Here is a 17325-nt window from a genome sequence, read left to right as displayed (position 1 = left end):
GCGATATGATTTTTTTTTTTTTATTTTAAATTCTTCTTTTTTTTTTAGAACGCTATAAATTTTTTTTTTTTTTTTTTGAAAGTTTATTTTTAAACCTCTGTAACAAATAAAAATAAATTAAATAAAAATAAAATCAAACAATAAAAAAAAAACAAATAAAAATAAATTAAATAAACAATAAACAATAAATAAATAAATAAAAAAATAAATAAATAAAAAATAAAAAAATAATAAAAAATGAAAATTTTAATAATTTTTATTATTTTTATTATTAGTTATATTAGTGGATTTGAAATACCAAAAGGATTTGGAATTGGATTAGTTATACCAGATGCAGAGTGTTTAAATTATATAGGAGATCCAATTGACCAGCAATTATGTAATAGTAAATTACAAAATAATGGTGATAGAATTTATACAACCACAAATTCACAAATAGATTCACAAACAAACATAAAGAAATCATTTGAAGCAATAACATTTTTACAAGATCAATGTAAAGATTTATTATTTGCTCAATTTGGAATCTGTGATATTTATTTGGCACCATGTATTGAAGTAACTTTAACCCCATTGAAAAGTATATCTTTGCCACAAAGATTTTGCAAATCAGTATGTGATAGAATGGTTTCAAATTGTCCAAGACTTGAAGAGCAAATGGATTGTTCAAATTCATTTTTATTTCCAGAGATTGGTACATTTTATGATCTATCACCATATGGTTATACTATTGATAATGGTACCTTTGCAGTTCCATGTTCAGATCCTACTATTTTTTTTAATCAAGTTTCAAGTAATTCTAGTTTTATTGAAATTTGTCCATCTCCGTTACTGTTGAAGAATTCAAGTGATCCAGAATATGCCGCTAATAAAGGATATTCATATCTTTCACCATCAAATTGTGTACTCCCATGTCCTGTTCCAAATTATTCAAACCAAAAATGGGATCAACTTTTAACAATGTCAAAAATTTTATCAACAATTAGTTTTATTTTATCTTTATATAATGTTTTAACATTTGGAATAATAAATAAAAAAGTATCAGATCCCCATAAATGTACATGTTTTTTCTCTGGTTCAATTGCATTGGTTAATCTGTGTGATATCATTACCTATGGTATTGGCTATGAAGAACTTTTATGCCCAGAACCTGGAAGAAGTGCCAAACAACAACTTGATCCAGTTTGTGGTCTAACGGGTGCATTTTTTCACCTTGGCATTACTTATTGTGTGTTATGGTCAATGACAATGGGTCTTGTTCTTTATTGTAGCGTTAAACGTCAGAAATGGTTTAAGTTCAATTATTTCTTAATTGGTAATACTACCTTTACAATTACTACTGTTGTTATCGCTGCTGCAACTTCCAAATTCGAAGCTGGTTTAGGATCTATTGAGTGTTGGATTAGAGATAGATGGTATGCTATATCTTTATTCTGGATTCCTTGTGGTATTGCCTTATTAATTGGTTCTTTTTGTATTATTGCTGTAATCCATGAAGTTTATAAAGTAAGTTTTTTTTTATTTTTATTTTTTAAATTATATAATTATTAAACAAATATTAATCTTTTTATACTTTTTAAAAAAAAGACATCCAAAAAATCTATTAGTAATAGAAATGATTTACTACAAAGAGAATTAAAACCTCTTTTAATTGTTATATTTATTTCAGGATCATTTTTATATCTTTTTATATTCTTTTTTGATATTGAAAGAAAATTTGGAGGATATAGATCAGCTGTTGAAGATTATGTTTTATGTTTATTAAATGGAAGCCAAGAAGAATGCTTCACAACCGGACCAAGCTATGTTCCTTATTTTTTATTTTATTTGGTTATTAGATGGTTTGGAATTATATTTTTTTTATTCTATGGTACATCTAATATTGCAAGAAAAATTTGGGTTCAAAATAAAATCTGGAAAAGTATTAGTTCCTCAATTTCTCCAAAATCAACACCAAAATCCAGTCCTAAAAATAGTGATTCTAAAATTAATAGTAATAGTACAAATAATAACAATATGATTTTAAATGATAACAATGATAAAAATCTAAATGAAAAGAAAGCAGTTGAATTAGAATCAATTAAAATTAATTAGAATAAAAAAAAACAAAAAAAAAAAAAAAAAAAAAAAAAAAAAAAATGGGTTTGAATCTAATTTTTTCCTGAGATTTCAAGAACCAATCAAAAAAAAAAAGAATTCAAAAAAAAAAAAGTGGCTCTGGTAATTGGTTGTTTTTTTTAAATGGGTATTTCGTTGTTGTTTTTTTTTTTTTTTTTTTTTTTTTTAAGCAATCTTATTTTTTGTTTTATATTTAATTATTAATAGTTTAACATTTATATAAATATTTAACATTTAAGAAATGATTAGAATTTTTTTAATTTATTTAATTTTAAAAATAATAATAATTAATGGGGAAAATAATGAATATAGCAAAGGATATGGAGTTGGAATTGTATTTCCAGGTTCAAAATGTTTGAACTATGTCGGGGATTCAATTGGCCAACCACTTTGTAATAACAGATTATTTAATGGAGGTAAAAAAATTTATTCAACTGTTACACTTGTTGATAATAAAAATATTTCTTCCCAGGAACTTTCAAAAATAGAAATTTTAAAATCTTTTGAAGCTTTAACATTTTTACAAGACCAATGCGATGATTTATTATTTACCCAATTCGGTTTGTGCGATTTAAATTTTTCTCCTTGTGTTGAAACGATACCCAAAATTACACCTCTACAAAATGTTTCATTGCCTCAAAGATTATGTAAATCTGTATGTGAAAGAATGGTCTCAAATTGTCCAAGACTTTCTTTGAAAATTGATTGTTCAATTTCCTTTTTATTTCCAGAGATTGGAACTGAATATAATTTAACACTATATGGGTATACTGAAAATAAAGGATTATATAAGGTACCATGTATTGATCCAACAGACGGGTATAATAATATTTCCAACCAAATGGAATTAATTCAAGCTTGTCCATACCCACTTCTTTTAAAAAATTCAAGTGACCCAAAATATTCACCCAATAAAGGTTATACCTATCTCCCACCAACAAACTGCGTTCTAACTTGTCCAATGCCAAATTATACAAAAACCCAATGGAAAAGAGTTTATGATATGGCTAAAACCTTATCATCAATTAGTTTTATTTGCGCTTGTTATAATATTTTAACATTTGGAATTTTAAATAGAAAAAGAAAATCAAAATATAATATATGTATCACCTTGATGTCTACTTCTATTGCATTGGTTTATTTAACTGATATTATTAAATTTGGTTATGGTATTGAGGAGTTTCTATGTCCAGAGCCAGGTAGAAGTGCTGTTCAAAATGATGCTGCATGTGGAATTACCGGAGCAATGTTTCATTTTGGTATAACCTATTGTTGTTGCTGGGCAATGACAATGAGTATAGTATTATTTTGTAGTGTAAAAAGAATAAAACTATTTTATTTTAGACATTTTATGATTGGAAATACAATTTTTACTATAATAACAACTGTTATACTTTTATCAGCAAAAAAGATGGTTGCTGGTACAGGTTATATTGAATGTTGGGTTAGAGAAAGATGGTTTGTATTTATTAAATTAATTTTAAAATATTTAATTTTAATATTGATAGTTATTAATATTTAAATTATTATTATTATTTTTTTTATATTATTAAAATTCCAGGTTTGTTATTACACTTTTTTGGTTGCCTTGTGGTATTGGTCTTTCAATTGGTATTTTCTGTATTGGTGGCGTTATTCATGAGATTTATAATGTAAATATTTAACATTAAATTATTTTTCATTATATTTTTTAACTAATATTTTTAAAAAAAAAAAACTTTTTTTTAAGATTTCAAAAAAAGTTAACATTAGAGAGAGTGAATTTATATTAAGACAAATCAAACCTTTTTCTTTAGTTTTTTCTGTTGCTGGCTCATTTTTGTATTTATTTATTTTCTTTTTTGATGTTGAAAGGAAAATTGATTCATATAAAGCTGCTGTGGCAGATTATGTACTTTGTTTATTAAGTGGTGGGTCAGAAGAAACTTGTTTTACAACTGGACCGAACTATGCATCTTTTTTCATTTTTTATTTTTTTATTAGAGTTTTTGGTGTTTTATTCTTTTCAATATATGGAACCTCAAGAGTTGCAAGAGATATTTGGTCAGAGGTTGTATTTGATGAAGTAAGAAGCAGACTTTCCCAAAGTGAATCTGGAATTTCTAGAAACAATAGTAGAACTGATATCAGTTTTGGAAAAAATAATAATAGTAAAAATAGTAATAATAGTAAAAATAGTAATAATAGTAAAAATAGTAATAATAGTGACAACGATAGTAAATCTATTGAACTTGAAAAAAAATAATTAATTTTATTTTAGATTTTAGATAATAAAAAAAAGAGATTAATAAAAAAAAAAAAAAAAAGGAAAAGGAGCCATAGTTTAATTAAATAGGTTATTTTTTTTTTGTTTTTTATTTTATTTTATTTATTTATTTCATTTTATTTTTATTAAATTTTAATGAATCGATTTAACGGAAAAATTTTAATCTCGGTAAAATACCATTTGCAGTTTTCTTTTCCCATTTTTGAGGTATATTCCAAAGTACTAATGGAGTTGTAGTATCACTTGTGATAGCCCAAACGATATGAGATTGAACTTTAACGATAGAGGTAACACCTTGTTTATGATGTTCTTGAGTTGTAAATGGTTTCTTTGGATCTGATATTTTGAACAAAGAAATACATTTATCGGTTGAACCCGATAAGACATTATCCTCTAAATGGATAAGAGAGGTAATCTTTTCATGATGTGCTTCTAAACTTTGAACCTTTTGTAACTCGAATTCATTCTTTACCTTCCAAATATAGATTCTACCATCGGAACCACCACTCCAAACTTCATCTTTCATTGCCAAGATACTAGTGATGGAGCCAGTACTATGTTTCCAATTTTGATTGACATTCATTAAGAGTGTTTTAGTTTTAAATACAACGATATGAGAACCTGAAGCAATGTACAAAGTATTATTTCCAAAGTAGGACATTGCAGTGATGGCAGACTCTAAACTGAATGAATGTTTCTTTTCAAATGTTTGCATATCCCAAAGACAAACGGTACCTTCTGAACCACCACTCCAAACACCATTGTTATCACCATACTCTACAAAGTGAAGACAAACATCGCCCTTATGAGGAGTTGTAAGTTGTTGAACGATTGTCATTGTACCCATATCCCAAATGTAAATTCCATTACTATTGGTTGCTTCCCAAATGTATTTACCAACTTTGATCATCATTGTAGTTGCGACTGTATGTGGACATTTCAATTCATTGATGAGATGACCTTTCTTTGTACTCCAGAAACAAAGACTTGAATCGGCTGATTTGGTCCAAACGGTTTCACCTGCTTCAACACCCGCTAAAACTTCCATCTTTTTGTGAACACTAGCAGTTCCAATAAAGTTAACTGGTTGATTTGCATTATTAAGAGTATTCAATAGATTGGTGGTACTACTACTTGCCACTGAATAACTTTCTGTATTATAACTACCACTTGAGTTTATGAATGATGTAGATGGTGAAGATGGTGAAGTGGTTGTTGTAGTTGTAGTGGTTGTTTGTTGTTCAAATGATCTAGATGGTGATAAAGCAATACTACTACCACTGTTATTGTTGTTATTGTTGTTGTTGTTGTTGTTGTTGTTGTTATTGTTATTGGTTTGACTACCATCATCAGCATTTGAAGAGGTGGAAGCAATTGAAACGTTGGCACTATTTAAATTGTTGGTAGTTGAAGAGGTATTGGTAGTAGTTGATGTGGTATTACCATTACGTAATTCGGATAATTCTTTAACGATATAACTAAAGTGTGGTCTCTTCTTTGGATCACCGGACCAACAAAGTTCAATAACATTACGAAGACGTGGCGGACAATCCTCTGGAATTGTTGGACGAAGACCTTCTTCTCTAATCATATTGATGAATTTAATTTTACCATAGGAATATTCATCGAATGGACCTTCACCAGTTAGAATTGTATAGAGAATCATAGCAAAACTGTAGGTATCAGCCTTTTCAGTATAAGATTCTTCTTCGGCACCAATAGTTTCAGGAGCCATCCATTGGAAATTACCTAATAAACCACTAACTGAGTGAACTGATTGTTGAGAGAGACCAAAATCGGCTACTTTTGCACAAACTGGAGCATTCTCGTCCAAAGATTGTAAAAAGATATTTGGAGAACGAAGATCACGATGAACGATTGGTGGATTTTGATTTTGCATATATTCTATACCCAAAGCAATATCTAACATTAAACGTAATTTGACAGACCATTTAATTGGATGAGCTTTATCCAAAAGACGATGATAAAGATCACCACATGGTACAAACTCCATAACCATACGTGGTGGATTATGCATTAAACCATAGAGTTTAACGATATTTGGATGATTAAGATTGGACATAATAAAGACTTCACGTTGAAACTCTTGGAATTTTTCAATCATTTCAGTTTCACCCTCGCTATCACCTAAAATCAAAGATTTAATTGCTACAACTGATTTATCCTTGACCAATCTACCCTTATGAACTAAACCAAAACCACCTTTACCAATTTGTTTTTCATATTCGATTTCATTGTCTGCCAAGGTTGGTACTTTCTTTAAGCAAAGATCTGGTGCGATATAATCGATACGCACTGGAATTGATGGATCATTTCTACAGAAGAGATGTGGTTTACCATCTTGAAGTGCAGAAATACAACTACTGAAATCAAAGTAATATGGATCGGCACGTGGATTCTTTTGAACACAATGAATACATGGAATCATACGAGTGATCTCTAAACCAACATATGAACTTGCCAATAATGTATCAATGGTAAAGAGAATTTGTTGAAAGAATAATGATGCTGAATGATCCTTTTCAATGGTTGTATTAAATGATCTAACTTCAATATTCAATTTATATGAATCTTTATCTTTGGATTCAAATGATTTCTTTTTAATAAATGTAATTAATGCTTGATGTCTTGGTGTTGTTGATGATAATGGTGATACTGAAGGATTTATTAATTGTTGAGAATTTAACGTTGAATTTGAATTATTAATTTGTGAATTATTTAAACTTAATTTTGATGGTGATGTTGATGTTGATGTTTGTGTTAAATTTAATGATGATGATGATGATGAATTTATTATATTATTATTGTTGTTGTTGTTGTTGTTGTTGTTGTTATTATTTACAGATGAATCATTTGATTCGTTATTATTTTGTTGTTGTTGTTGTTGTTGTAATTGTTGCTGTTTAGATTGTTGTAATTTTACTTGTTCAGGTGTTAAAATATCTAATAATACACCATTTCTCCAATAAGTTCTAACTTCAACACCTGAAATTAATAAAATTCTTAATAAAAGACGTGCAAAAAAACCTAATGGCATAAAATCGAAATTATAATCACAACCAAATACTTGACAACGACCACTTTCAATTGCTTGTGGTAATGTTACCCATTCACGATCTTTAATTGTTGAAATTTCACCCTCTGCATCCTCTGGTAACAATGATGGAATTAAAGATTTTGCAATGTTTGGTAATTCGTAGGAGACTTCAAACTTCTCCAATAGTTTTAAAAGTAATGGCCAAAGTGATTGATCATATTTACCACCCCAAACAGCGACCAACTCTGAGTGATTAAGAATACCACGTTTGATCCAATTGTGCGAGAAAGTGATTAAAGAGGACATAACATCAGCCAACCATTGAGGATCTAAAACCACTAAATTCTTTAGAGTTGGAGTATCAAAATGTAAGATGATACCTAAATTGTGAAGGAAATCAGTGGCACCTTTAATTTCTTCTGGTTGTAGATGAGAGAGTTTACATTCGTTCATATAGTCATCATAATCGATATATCTTTCCTTTTGAGAATTGATAGCATTTGAAGAGAGTTGAGCACTACTTCCACCACCGATTGGTGAACCTGAAACGGCCATTCTACCGGGATTAGCGCCTCTATTGGTTAAACGTGCCTCTAAAACCATATAGTTACCTGGAATATCTTTTTTAATGAGATGAGATTTTTCGGCCTCATGAATTAATCTCTTCTTCAACTCTTTAATACCTTTACCAGTTGCACAACAAACGAAATTGATAGTGTTCTCTTTAACACGTGAATATTTTACAAAGTTTGCCTTTAGAATTGATTCTGCCTCTTGTAGTTGTTCAGGAGTACAAACATCACTATGAGTACCAACCAAAAAGATGGCTGGAACAGCACCACTTGAATTGGATTTAACTTGACGTACCCAATAGTTTACTCTCTCTGCAAAGTTCGGATCGGTCAATTTAAATACTACCAAATACAAGGCATGAGTTGTCAAAAAGAATTGATGAGTTGGATAAAACACTTGTTGACCACCGAAATCCCATGCATGAAATTCCACTTTTTTATTCTTTATATTTTGAATCTTTACACCCTCTGTTGAAACGGTATCACCAGTGACCTGAAGTTCTGCTTTCTTTTTCTTTGACCCTTTCAATGCTTGACAAAGACTTGTTTTACCAACACCCTCTTGACCAACAAACATCAACTTGACCTTATTCCAAGTTTCACTCTTTTTACGCTCCAATATATTCTTACAAAATAATAAAAGATTCTTTGTACCACTTTGAACAACACTCAATGGGAAATTATTCAATGGATTTTCTTGTAACTCTAAAATCTTTAAATCTCCTAAATAACAAATCTCCAATGGTATATCTTCCAATAGATTACCACGTAAAATTAAAATTCTCAAAGACTTTAACAATTGGATATCCTTTGGTAATTCGGTGATTTTATTATCACTTAAATCTAACTCAACCAAATGAGTACACATTTGTGTTATCGACATTGGGAATCTAGATAAATTCGATCTTGATAATGATAAACGTTTACCTTTTCTATCTCCATTCTCTACAATCGCTCCTAATAATGCCATTGTACCTGTAACAACTAATGAATTACTATTATGTGTTAATAATGAATCAAATACAATTGCATGTCCTGCTTTATGTGCTTCTTTTAATTGATCCTATTAATTTTTAAAAAAAAAAATAATAATAAACAAATAAATTAATATTTATATATATATATATAATTAAATTCAAAATAAATAAAATAAATAACTTACTGTTGAAACACCAGATAAAATAATTTGATCTAAATAATTTACATCACCAACTGTACAAGCATGAGTTAATTCAATTTGTTTTTTATGATGAGATAATAAATTTGTTGAAACTTTGAAAACTTCCTTTGAGGCTTGATCGTTTACAATCCATTCAATGAATTGAGTTGTACCTGCAGCGGATTTAATCTCTGAAACAAATGATGGGCCAACACCAATATTAACTACAACGAAAAATGTTGGTATAACCGGTACTGCTTGATTGTCGTTCTGTTGTGATTGTGTTTCATTTAAATGTTGTACTATTCTCTTTATTTCGTCGACTGATTGTCGATTTTTACCATCAAATGTATAAAGATTACAAGATGCTTGTATTTGAAGATCTGCTTCCTCGTCAGCATCATCATCACTTTCAAACTCCTCATCATCACTATCTAAATTTGATGAGGTTAACTTGGTTTCATCTGTATCAAAATATACTATACGATAGGTTTCATTTATAATCTTAAATGTTGTATCTAAACTATTCATTACTGATATTATTAAATCTTTCATTGGACCAATAACATCAATACCAACCCTAGTATATTGTTGTTGTAGTTGTTGGGATTCTTGTAATTGTTGTGATGAATCCATTTTTTTATTTATTTATTTTTTTTTTATTATTTTTTTTTTTTTTTTTTTTAACCTTTCTTTTTTAATGTTACTGATATTATATATATATATTTTTTTTTTATTTATTTATTAATTAATTATCTATTTATTTATATATTTCTATATAAACTATATAGTATTACTATTTATCTATTTATACACTATTAATATTATATTTATAAGTTGTATTACTATATTATTGTTATAATTATTTTTTTTTTTAAAAAAAAAAAGAAAAAAAAAGAAAAAAAAAAAAAAGAAATTAAAATTAGTATGTGGGTATAAAATTTTTTTTTTTTTTTTTTTTTTTTTTTTTTATATATCTATTATTAAGGTTCTATATTATTGATTAAAAATAAATAAAAAATAATAATTTAAATATAATAAATGAAAAAAAGAACCAAAAAAAAAAAAATAAAATAAAATAAAATAAAAAAAAACTAATAAATTTAAATTTTATGTTATGTGTTATTATTAAAAAAAAAATTATATATGTAATATAATGATAAAATAAAAATAAATAAAAAAAAATAATAAATAAATAAATTTTAAAAAAAAAAAAAAAAAAAAAGATAATATTTTATAATTTTCCAAACACACTCTATTTTCCCATTCAAACCACGCACATTTATATTCACACACAAATATATCCATATGTTTTTAAAAAACATACACAACTTAATATGCACAAAAAATTTAAATTTTGGTTGGGTTTTATTATTTTAAAAAAAAAACTTAACAAATTAAAAGGAAGTGAGTGAATGAAATATGATGTGACAACAAAAACAAATTCATCATAATACAATGTGTGTAATATTTTAACCTAATTACCTTGAGAATACTATTTTTAATTTTATTTTATTTTTGTTTATATTTTTTAAAAATATAATAATATCTTATTTTATTTTGTTTTACAGGCACCACACTATTTGAAAAAAATAAAAAAAAAAAAATAAAAAAATAATAAAAAATAAAAAAAAAAATAAAAAAATCAAAAAAAAAAAAAAAAAAAAAAAAAAACAAAATAAAAAAAAAAAAAAAAAAACTGACCCCTCCTTTGGTTTTTTTATTGAAATATAAAAAAAAGGCAATAATGCGATAAGATGAAAATATTAATCGATTAAAAATGATTTTTTTTTTTTTTTTTTTTTTCTTTTTTTTAAAAAAAGAAAAAAAAAAAAAAAAAAATTTTTTAAAAAAAAAAAACAAAAAAAAAAATTTAAAAGGAAAAAAAAATTTTTATTAAAATTTAATAAAATTTTAAAAAAAAAAAGGGGGGCCCTTCCCAAAAAAAAAAATTAAAAATAAAAAAATAAAAAAAAAAAATTTTTTTTTTTTTTTTTTAAAAAAAAAAAAAAAAAAAAAAAAAAAAAAAAAAAAAAAAAAAAAAAAAAAAAAAAAATTATATGATGGTATTGAATTTATTTGTGAAAGTATTATGTGAAATGGTGTCATGTGGGGAGTAGCGACGATGGTGGTTGTTAATGTGGAAGTTGGTATTAATTCTTACATTTATAATAATTACAATAATAATATTAAATAGTTTTTTGTTTTATTTAAATTATTTTGTTCAAGAAAAAAAAGAAAAGAAAAAAAAAGAATTATTTTTGGTGATATTTTAATTTTATGAAAATAATAAATAATGTTGGTGATATTTTAATTTTATGAAAATAATAAATAATAAATTAAAAAAAAAAAAAAAAAAAAAATCTAAAAAAAAAAAAAAAAAAAAAAAAAAAAAAAAAAAAAAAAATGGTTTTTTGATATTTTTCCCTTTACTTTTTAAAATTTAAAATTCGAATAATAATTTATGTTTAGTATTATTTATTTAATATTTTATCTTTTATTCTATTTTATTTTATTTAATTTTATTTTATTTTTATTTTGTTTTATTTTTTTTTTATTTTATTTTTAGTATTTGTTTGTTCCATGAGTTTGTAGGGTTCTGTTTATTTTTTTTTTTATTATTCAAAAATTTTGAATTAAAAAAAAAAAAAAAAAAGAAAAAAAAAAAAAAAAAAAAAAAAAAAAATTAAAAAAATAAAAAAAAAAAATATCTTTTTTTTTCCAATTATTAAAGATTGGCTTGAGTGATGAAATTATTATTATTGGAACTTAAGTAAAACTATTATAGGTGTTAAATTCATTGAATAGATTTATTATTCTTAATTTCACAAGCCATATTTTACCTTTTTTTATTATTTTTTTTAATATTTTTTTTTTATTTATTTTTATTTTTATTTTATTTTATTTTATTTTTTTTTTTTTTATATCCTTTATACCAAAAATTTTTTTTTTTTCCACATTTACAAGAATTTTATTTTATTTTTTTTTTTTTTTTTTTTATAATTTTAATTTTTTTATTTTTTTATTTTTTTATTTTTTTTATTTTACTTTATACCAAGAAGGTGTATCATTATTTGAATAACCATAATCAACAAAAATTTCTTCATTTTCATTAATATCTTTAATTGCTTTGATACATTTAATATCACCAAATCTTGGGTGATAGAAACTTGCATATACAGAATTATTAGCTGGCACTAAATGATTTGCTTTATGACTTATAGTAGCAGAGTATTGAGTGACAGTGTCATTTAGATGGGGCGGTACATCGATGACAGTTTCATGATTTAAACTAATTGTATTATTATTTTCACTCCATGACCTTGAGTTCACCAATTGATGAGTCAATCTAATACCATTATAAAATGAGATGATAGTACCACTTGGTATGAAAATCTTTGCGAATAAACCTTCACCTGAATTCGGTATAGTTGATTGCTTTCCTACAAAACAATGAAACCTCTCGTATAGGTCAATGTGTAATGGTGATGTTGAGATGGTGTTCTGGTTGGATTCATCCAATTTTAATATGAAATTTCTACATTCCTTGCTTAACTCTTTCTGTTGATAATGCTCGAGTCTTCTCATGTACTCTCTCTCCCTGTCATCGATGGGGAGTCGCTTACCATCGATTTCATTTCTCAAAGGTTGATAATTTATATTATATTTACCACTAACCAAATCTCCATTCAACCATTGACCTTGGATTTTAAATCTACCATTACATGTTGGGAATGTGTATTCTGCGTATCCTGTCATTTTACCATCGACCCATGTGCCTGTAAGTTCTCCACCATCTTCAATCATTATTAATTTACCACGACCATGTCTTTGACCTTGAGAATATTCACCTTTAAATACTAGTTTGCCAGTTTCTTTATCAATCTCTTCAACTTGTCCACTTAATTCACCATCAATAAATTCTCCACTAATTATTAATTCCGTTGTTTTAAATATACCTTGCCCATTTAATTCACCATCTTTCCAATTACCTTCAATTAATGTCCCATCCTCATAATAAATTATACCTTTACCATTTCTATTTTTTTTTATTTTTTTTTTTTTATTAATATTTTTAATAATTTATTTGAATTCAAATAAATTGTATGATTGTATGATTAATAATAATAATAATAATAATAATAATAATAATAATAATAATAATAATAATAATAATAATAATAATAATAATAATAATAATAATAATAATAATAATAATAATAATTACTTTTCATTATTTATAAATTCACCAACATATAAAAACTATAAATAAGAATTTTTATTAGTTTTTGTTTTTAATTTAGAATGTTTAGTAAAAAAAAAAAAAAAAAAAAAAAAAAAAAAAAAGGAATATAATTACATCATCTCCTTTTTCAGATTTATTTTCTATTTTAACAACTTCTTTATTTATCTTATTATTAATTGATATGGGTTTTTTATTTTTATTACTATTATTATTTACAGGTTGTGGCTTCTTTTTAACTATTTTTTTATTTGTATTTTTTATTTTCTTTTTCATTTGAGTGTGTTAATAATTGTGGCTTTATAAAATTGACGAAATCTTACAAATTATTTTTTTTTTTTTTTTATTTTTTTTTTTTAATTTTTTTTTTTTTAATTTTTTTTTACTTTTTTCATTTTGCCCTCAATCTTATATAAATTCATTTCTCACCAATCCAAGATATTTTTTAATTTTTATATTTTTATATTTTTTTTTTTTTGTATTTTCTATTAACTTTAATTTTTCCTCTTTTTATATTTCAGATCAGCCATATTTAAAAAAATAAAAAAATACAATTATAATTGGGGGAATCATAACAATATAAATACATAGGAAGAAAAAAAAAAAAAAAAAAAATTGTTTAATATATTTAAAAAGAAAAAAGAAGAAGACCATTCATCAAATAGTGGCTCCACTTCAAATTCACAACAATACTATAATAATAATAATAATAATAATAATAATAATAATAATAATAATAATAATAATAATAATAATAATAATAATAATAATAATAATAATAATAATAATAATAATAATAATAATAATAACTACAACAATAATAATTCACAGCAATATTATAATAATAATAATAATAATAATATATACAATAACACCAACAATAATAATAATTTTAATAATAACTCTAATAATAATAATAATAATATTAATAATAACAATAGTAATAATAGTAATAACAATAATAATAATGTTAATAATAACAATAACAATAATAACAATAATAATAATAATAATAATTTAAATTATCAAATTCAAGAATTACCAAGTTTAAATGAAATTCAAATTCTTACTGAGCATAAACTACCAATTCAAACATTATTGAAAATTGATTCAGAAAGATTAGCATCAGCAAGTGATGATAGTGTCATTTTAATTTGGTCAATTTCATCAGGTCGTTTATTAATGAGATTAGAAGGACATTCTCAACGTGTAACTTGCTTACTCTCATTTAGTAATATTTTAATATCAGGTTCAATGGATAAGAAAATTAAAGTAAATATATAAATTAATAAATAAATACATAAGTCAATATATTCATTATTCATTATCCATTATTATTAATTATAAAAAAACTAAAAAAAAAAAAAAAAAAAAAAAAAAAAAAGATGTGGGATTTAAATAAAATACCAATTTATAATGAAGAAAATAAATCACATCAATTAGAATGTTTAAAAACATTAGAGAAACATGAAAAGAGTTTAAAATTTTTAGAAAAGATACCAGGTGGATTTTGTTCGATTTCAAATGATGATGATATTATAGTTTGGAGTGAAGAAGGTGAATTTAAAAGAAGTATAGCTAGAATCCAAAAAGAGTATACTCATGGTATACTTTGTGTAAACAATTTCATAATTGTTGCAGGACCATCATCACCATTTCTAATAGCTTATCAATACGATCAAGAGAATAAAACCGCGAAAACATTGGGTCAATCAGATATAACTCATAAAGATATTGTCACTAGTTTATTCAATATCTCAAATGACAGATTCGTAACAGGCTCAAAAGATCAAACTATCATTGTATGGTGTTCAAAAACATTATCACCACTTTATCAACAACATTGTAAAAATTCAATCAATTATTTATTTCCAATTTGTTCAGGTGATTTCTTATTGGCAACAATTAATAAGGGTTTTAGTATATTCGATACTACAAAAGGTGGTAGTACAATGTTAGAATTTTCACCCTCTTCAAAAGAGGATTCAAATTATATAGAAATTAATGGTGCAATCACATTATATAATAATACTAAAATTTTAACTTGGGCAGGTTCAAGAGTTTCAGTTTGGAATTGGCCTCATGAAATAATGTATAATGGTAATACTAATAGTAATAATAATCTTAATAGTAGTTTTAATGGGAATCAAAATAGTGGTAGTGGTCAAAGTTTAAGTAATAGTTTTTATGGTGCTTTTAGTTTAAGTGGTAGTATTGGTAATAGTAATAATAATAATAATAATAATAATGGTATTAATAGTTTAAATAGTTCAAATAGTAATAATAATAAAAATAAATTAAAATTACCAGTACGTCCAACATTTATTGGTGATATGAAAGGTCATACTGAATCTATAACTTGCGTATCAATATTAAGTGATAATTCAATTGCAACGGGTTCATTGGATAATACAATTATACTTTGGAAAGATGGTAAATATCAATCAGAAACTAGAACTTGTGTTGCAAACTTTTTATTAAATGATTTTCATGCTAAAAATAATGTTCAATATATTGAACATTATGCAGATGATCAAGAGAAAATAGTTTTAATTCAAGAATCTTATTCTGTTGATGAATCAAATTTTGATTAGAAAAAAAAAAAGAAAAAAAAAGAATATTGATATTCACTGGTATCAGTTAATAAGAAACAAACAATAGAAAATAAAATAAAAATAAAATAAAATAAAAAAAAAAAAAAAGAAAAATATATTGTTATTTCTTTTTTAAAAGATTGGAAAATAAATAATTAAATTTTATTTTGTTAATAATTGTCTTAAAAATTCTTGATTCTCCTCAAGTGATTCAATTTCATAATCTTCTTCTTCTTCTTCTTCTTCCTTTTTCTTTTCTATTATTTTTGGTGGTGGTGGTGGTGGTGGTGTTAATTGTTCATCAATTTCATAATCTTTATCATGTACTTTTTTAATTTTTATGATATTTTCATCTTTTTCATTTTTAAGATTATCATCTTCATTATCGTTATCAATATAATTATCATTATCACTATCTTCATTATCATTATCACTTTTATTTGGATCAAATTTGTGTAATGCTTTTCTCCAAATTTTAATTTGACCTAACCAAGACCTTCTTGAACATTTTTGATATTTGTCAGGTGTTCTTGGATGTATTCTATCTCTTTTATCTTTTGGTACTCTCTGAATATAATTATCATAACCAATTGTATTTTTACCAAAGTCAATTTGCTTTTGTCTTTGTTTAATCTTTTCTTCATCAGTTTCTTTTTGATTCTTTAAAACTGATGGTAATGATACAACATTTAATTTTTTATTATTAAAATTATTATTATTATTATTTTCTTTATTTTCTTTATTTTCATTATTATTATTTTGGTTATAGTATTTGCTATTATAGTGTGTATTTCCATTATTAATATTAATATTATTATTATTATTATTATTATTATTATTATTATTATTATTATTATTATTATTATTATCATTATTATTATTTGTAGGGTTAAAGTTTTGAGTGTATGTTGTTTTTACATTATATTTATTATTATTTGGTCTATCATAGGGAGTGGATCTATGATTATTCCTTATTTCCAGTTTACTACTATTTGAATATTTATTACTATTTGGATTGTTAGATACATAGTTTATATTAATATTGCTATTATTATTATTATTATTATTATTATTATTATTATAATCACTATTATCACTATTATTATTATTATTTTTATATGAACGATCGTAATTATTGCTATTATGAAAATTGGTTGTAATTACAACATCATTCTTATTGTTTTGCCTTATATCACTATTACTGTATAACGATTTATCTTTGTTAAATTGTACTTCTTTATTTTCCATTTTTAATTTTTTTTTTTTTTTTTTTTTTATTATCCAAAATGCTCAACTGTTTTAAAAATTAAAATTT

General features: G+C 24.5%; 6 protein-coding genes across 6 annotated transcripts; 3 read left to right on the top strand and 3 right to left on the bottom strand.

Moving 5' to 3' along the window:
- Window positions 1–237: 237 nt before the first annotated feature.
- fslF (G-protein-coupled receptor family protein) lies at window positions 238–2094 on the top strand (the record flags this gene model as incomplete). Its single annotated transcript, XM_631718.1, has 2 exons — window positions 238–1506; window positions 1588–2094. The coding sequence occupies 2 exons, from the start codon at window positions 238–240 to the stop codon at window positions 2092–2094; spliced, it is 1776 nt and encodes a 591-aa protein (XP_636810.1).
- A 44-nt stretch (window positions 2095–2138) lies between these two features.
- Window positions 2139–4363, top strand: fslE (G-protein-coupled receptor family protein; the record flags this gene model as incomplete). The annotated part of the gene is made up of 4 exons (XM_631717.1): window positions 2139–2142; window positions 2358–3576; window positions 3680–3770; window positions 3848–4363. The coding sequence occupies 4 exons, from the start codon at window positions 2139–2141 to the stop codon at window positions 4361–4363; spliced, it is 1830 nt and encodes a 609-aa protein (XP_636809.1).
- A 166-nt stretch (window positions 4364–4529) lies between these two features.
- On the bottom strand, window positions 4530–9809 carry roco4 (leucine-rich repeat-containing protein; the record flags this gene model as incomplete). Its single annotated transcript, XM_631716.1, has 2 exons — window positions 4530–9077; window positions 9177–9809. 2 exons carry the CDS (start codon window positions 9807–9809, stop codon window positions 4530–4532), a joined length of 5181 nt encoding a protein of 1726 aa, XP_636808.1.
- A 2403-nt stretch (window positions 9810–12212) lies between these two features.
- DDB_G0288227 (histone-lysine N-methyltransferase) lies at window positions 12213–13692 on the bottom strand (the record flags this gene model as incomplete). The annotated part of the gene is made up of 3 exons (XM_631764.1): window positions 12213–13212; window positions 13402–13436; window positions 13534–13692. The coding sequence occupies 3 exons, from the start codon at window positions 13690–13692 to the stop codon at window positions 12213–12215; spliced, it is 1194 nt and encodes a 397-aa protein (XP_636856.1).
- Window positions 13693–14801: 1109 nt separating this feature from the next.
- Window positions 14802–16010, top strand: DDB_G0288243 (hypothetical protein; the record flags this gene model as incomplete). The annotated part of the gene is made up of 1 exon (XM_631763.1): window positions 14802–16010. One exon carries the CDS (start codon window positions 14802–14804, stop codon window positions 16008–16010), a length of 1209 nt encoding a protein of 402 aa, XP_636855.1.
- Window positions 16011–16172: 162 nt separating this feature from the next.
- Window positions 16173–17258, bottom strand: slbp (histone RNA hairpin-binding protein; the record flags this gene model as incomplete). The annotated part of the gene is made up of 1 exon (XM_631762.1): window positions 16173–17258. One exon carries the CDS (start codon window positions 17256–17258, stop codon window positions 16173–16175), a length of 1086 nt encoding a protein of 361 aa, XP_636854.1.
- Window positions 17259–17325: the final 67 nt, after the last annotated feature.

This window comes from Dictyostelium discoideum (genome assembly GCF_000004695.1).
Source record: "Dictyostelium discoideum AX4 chromosome 5 chromosome, whole genome shotgun sequence".
In the NCBI taxonomy this organism is placed as follows: domain Eukaryota; phylum Evosea; class Eumycetozoa; order Dictyosteliales; family Dictyosteliaceae; genus Dictyostelium; species Dictyostelium discoideum.
This window is presented reverse-complemented; position numbering and strand designations above follow the sequence as displayed.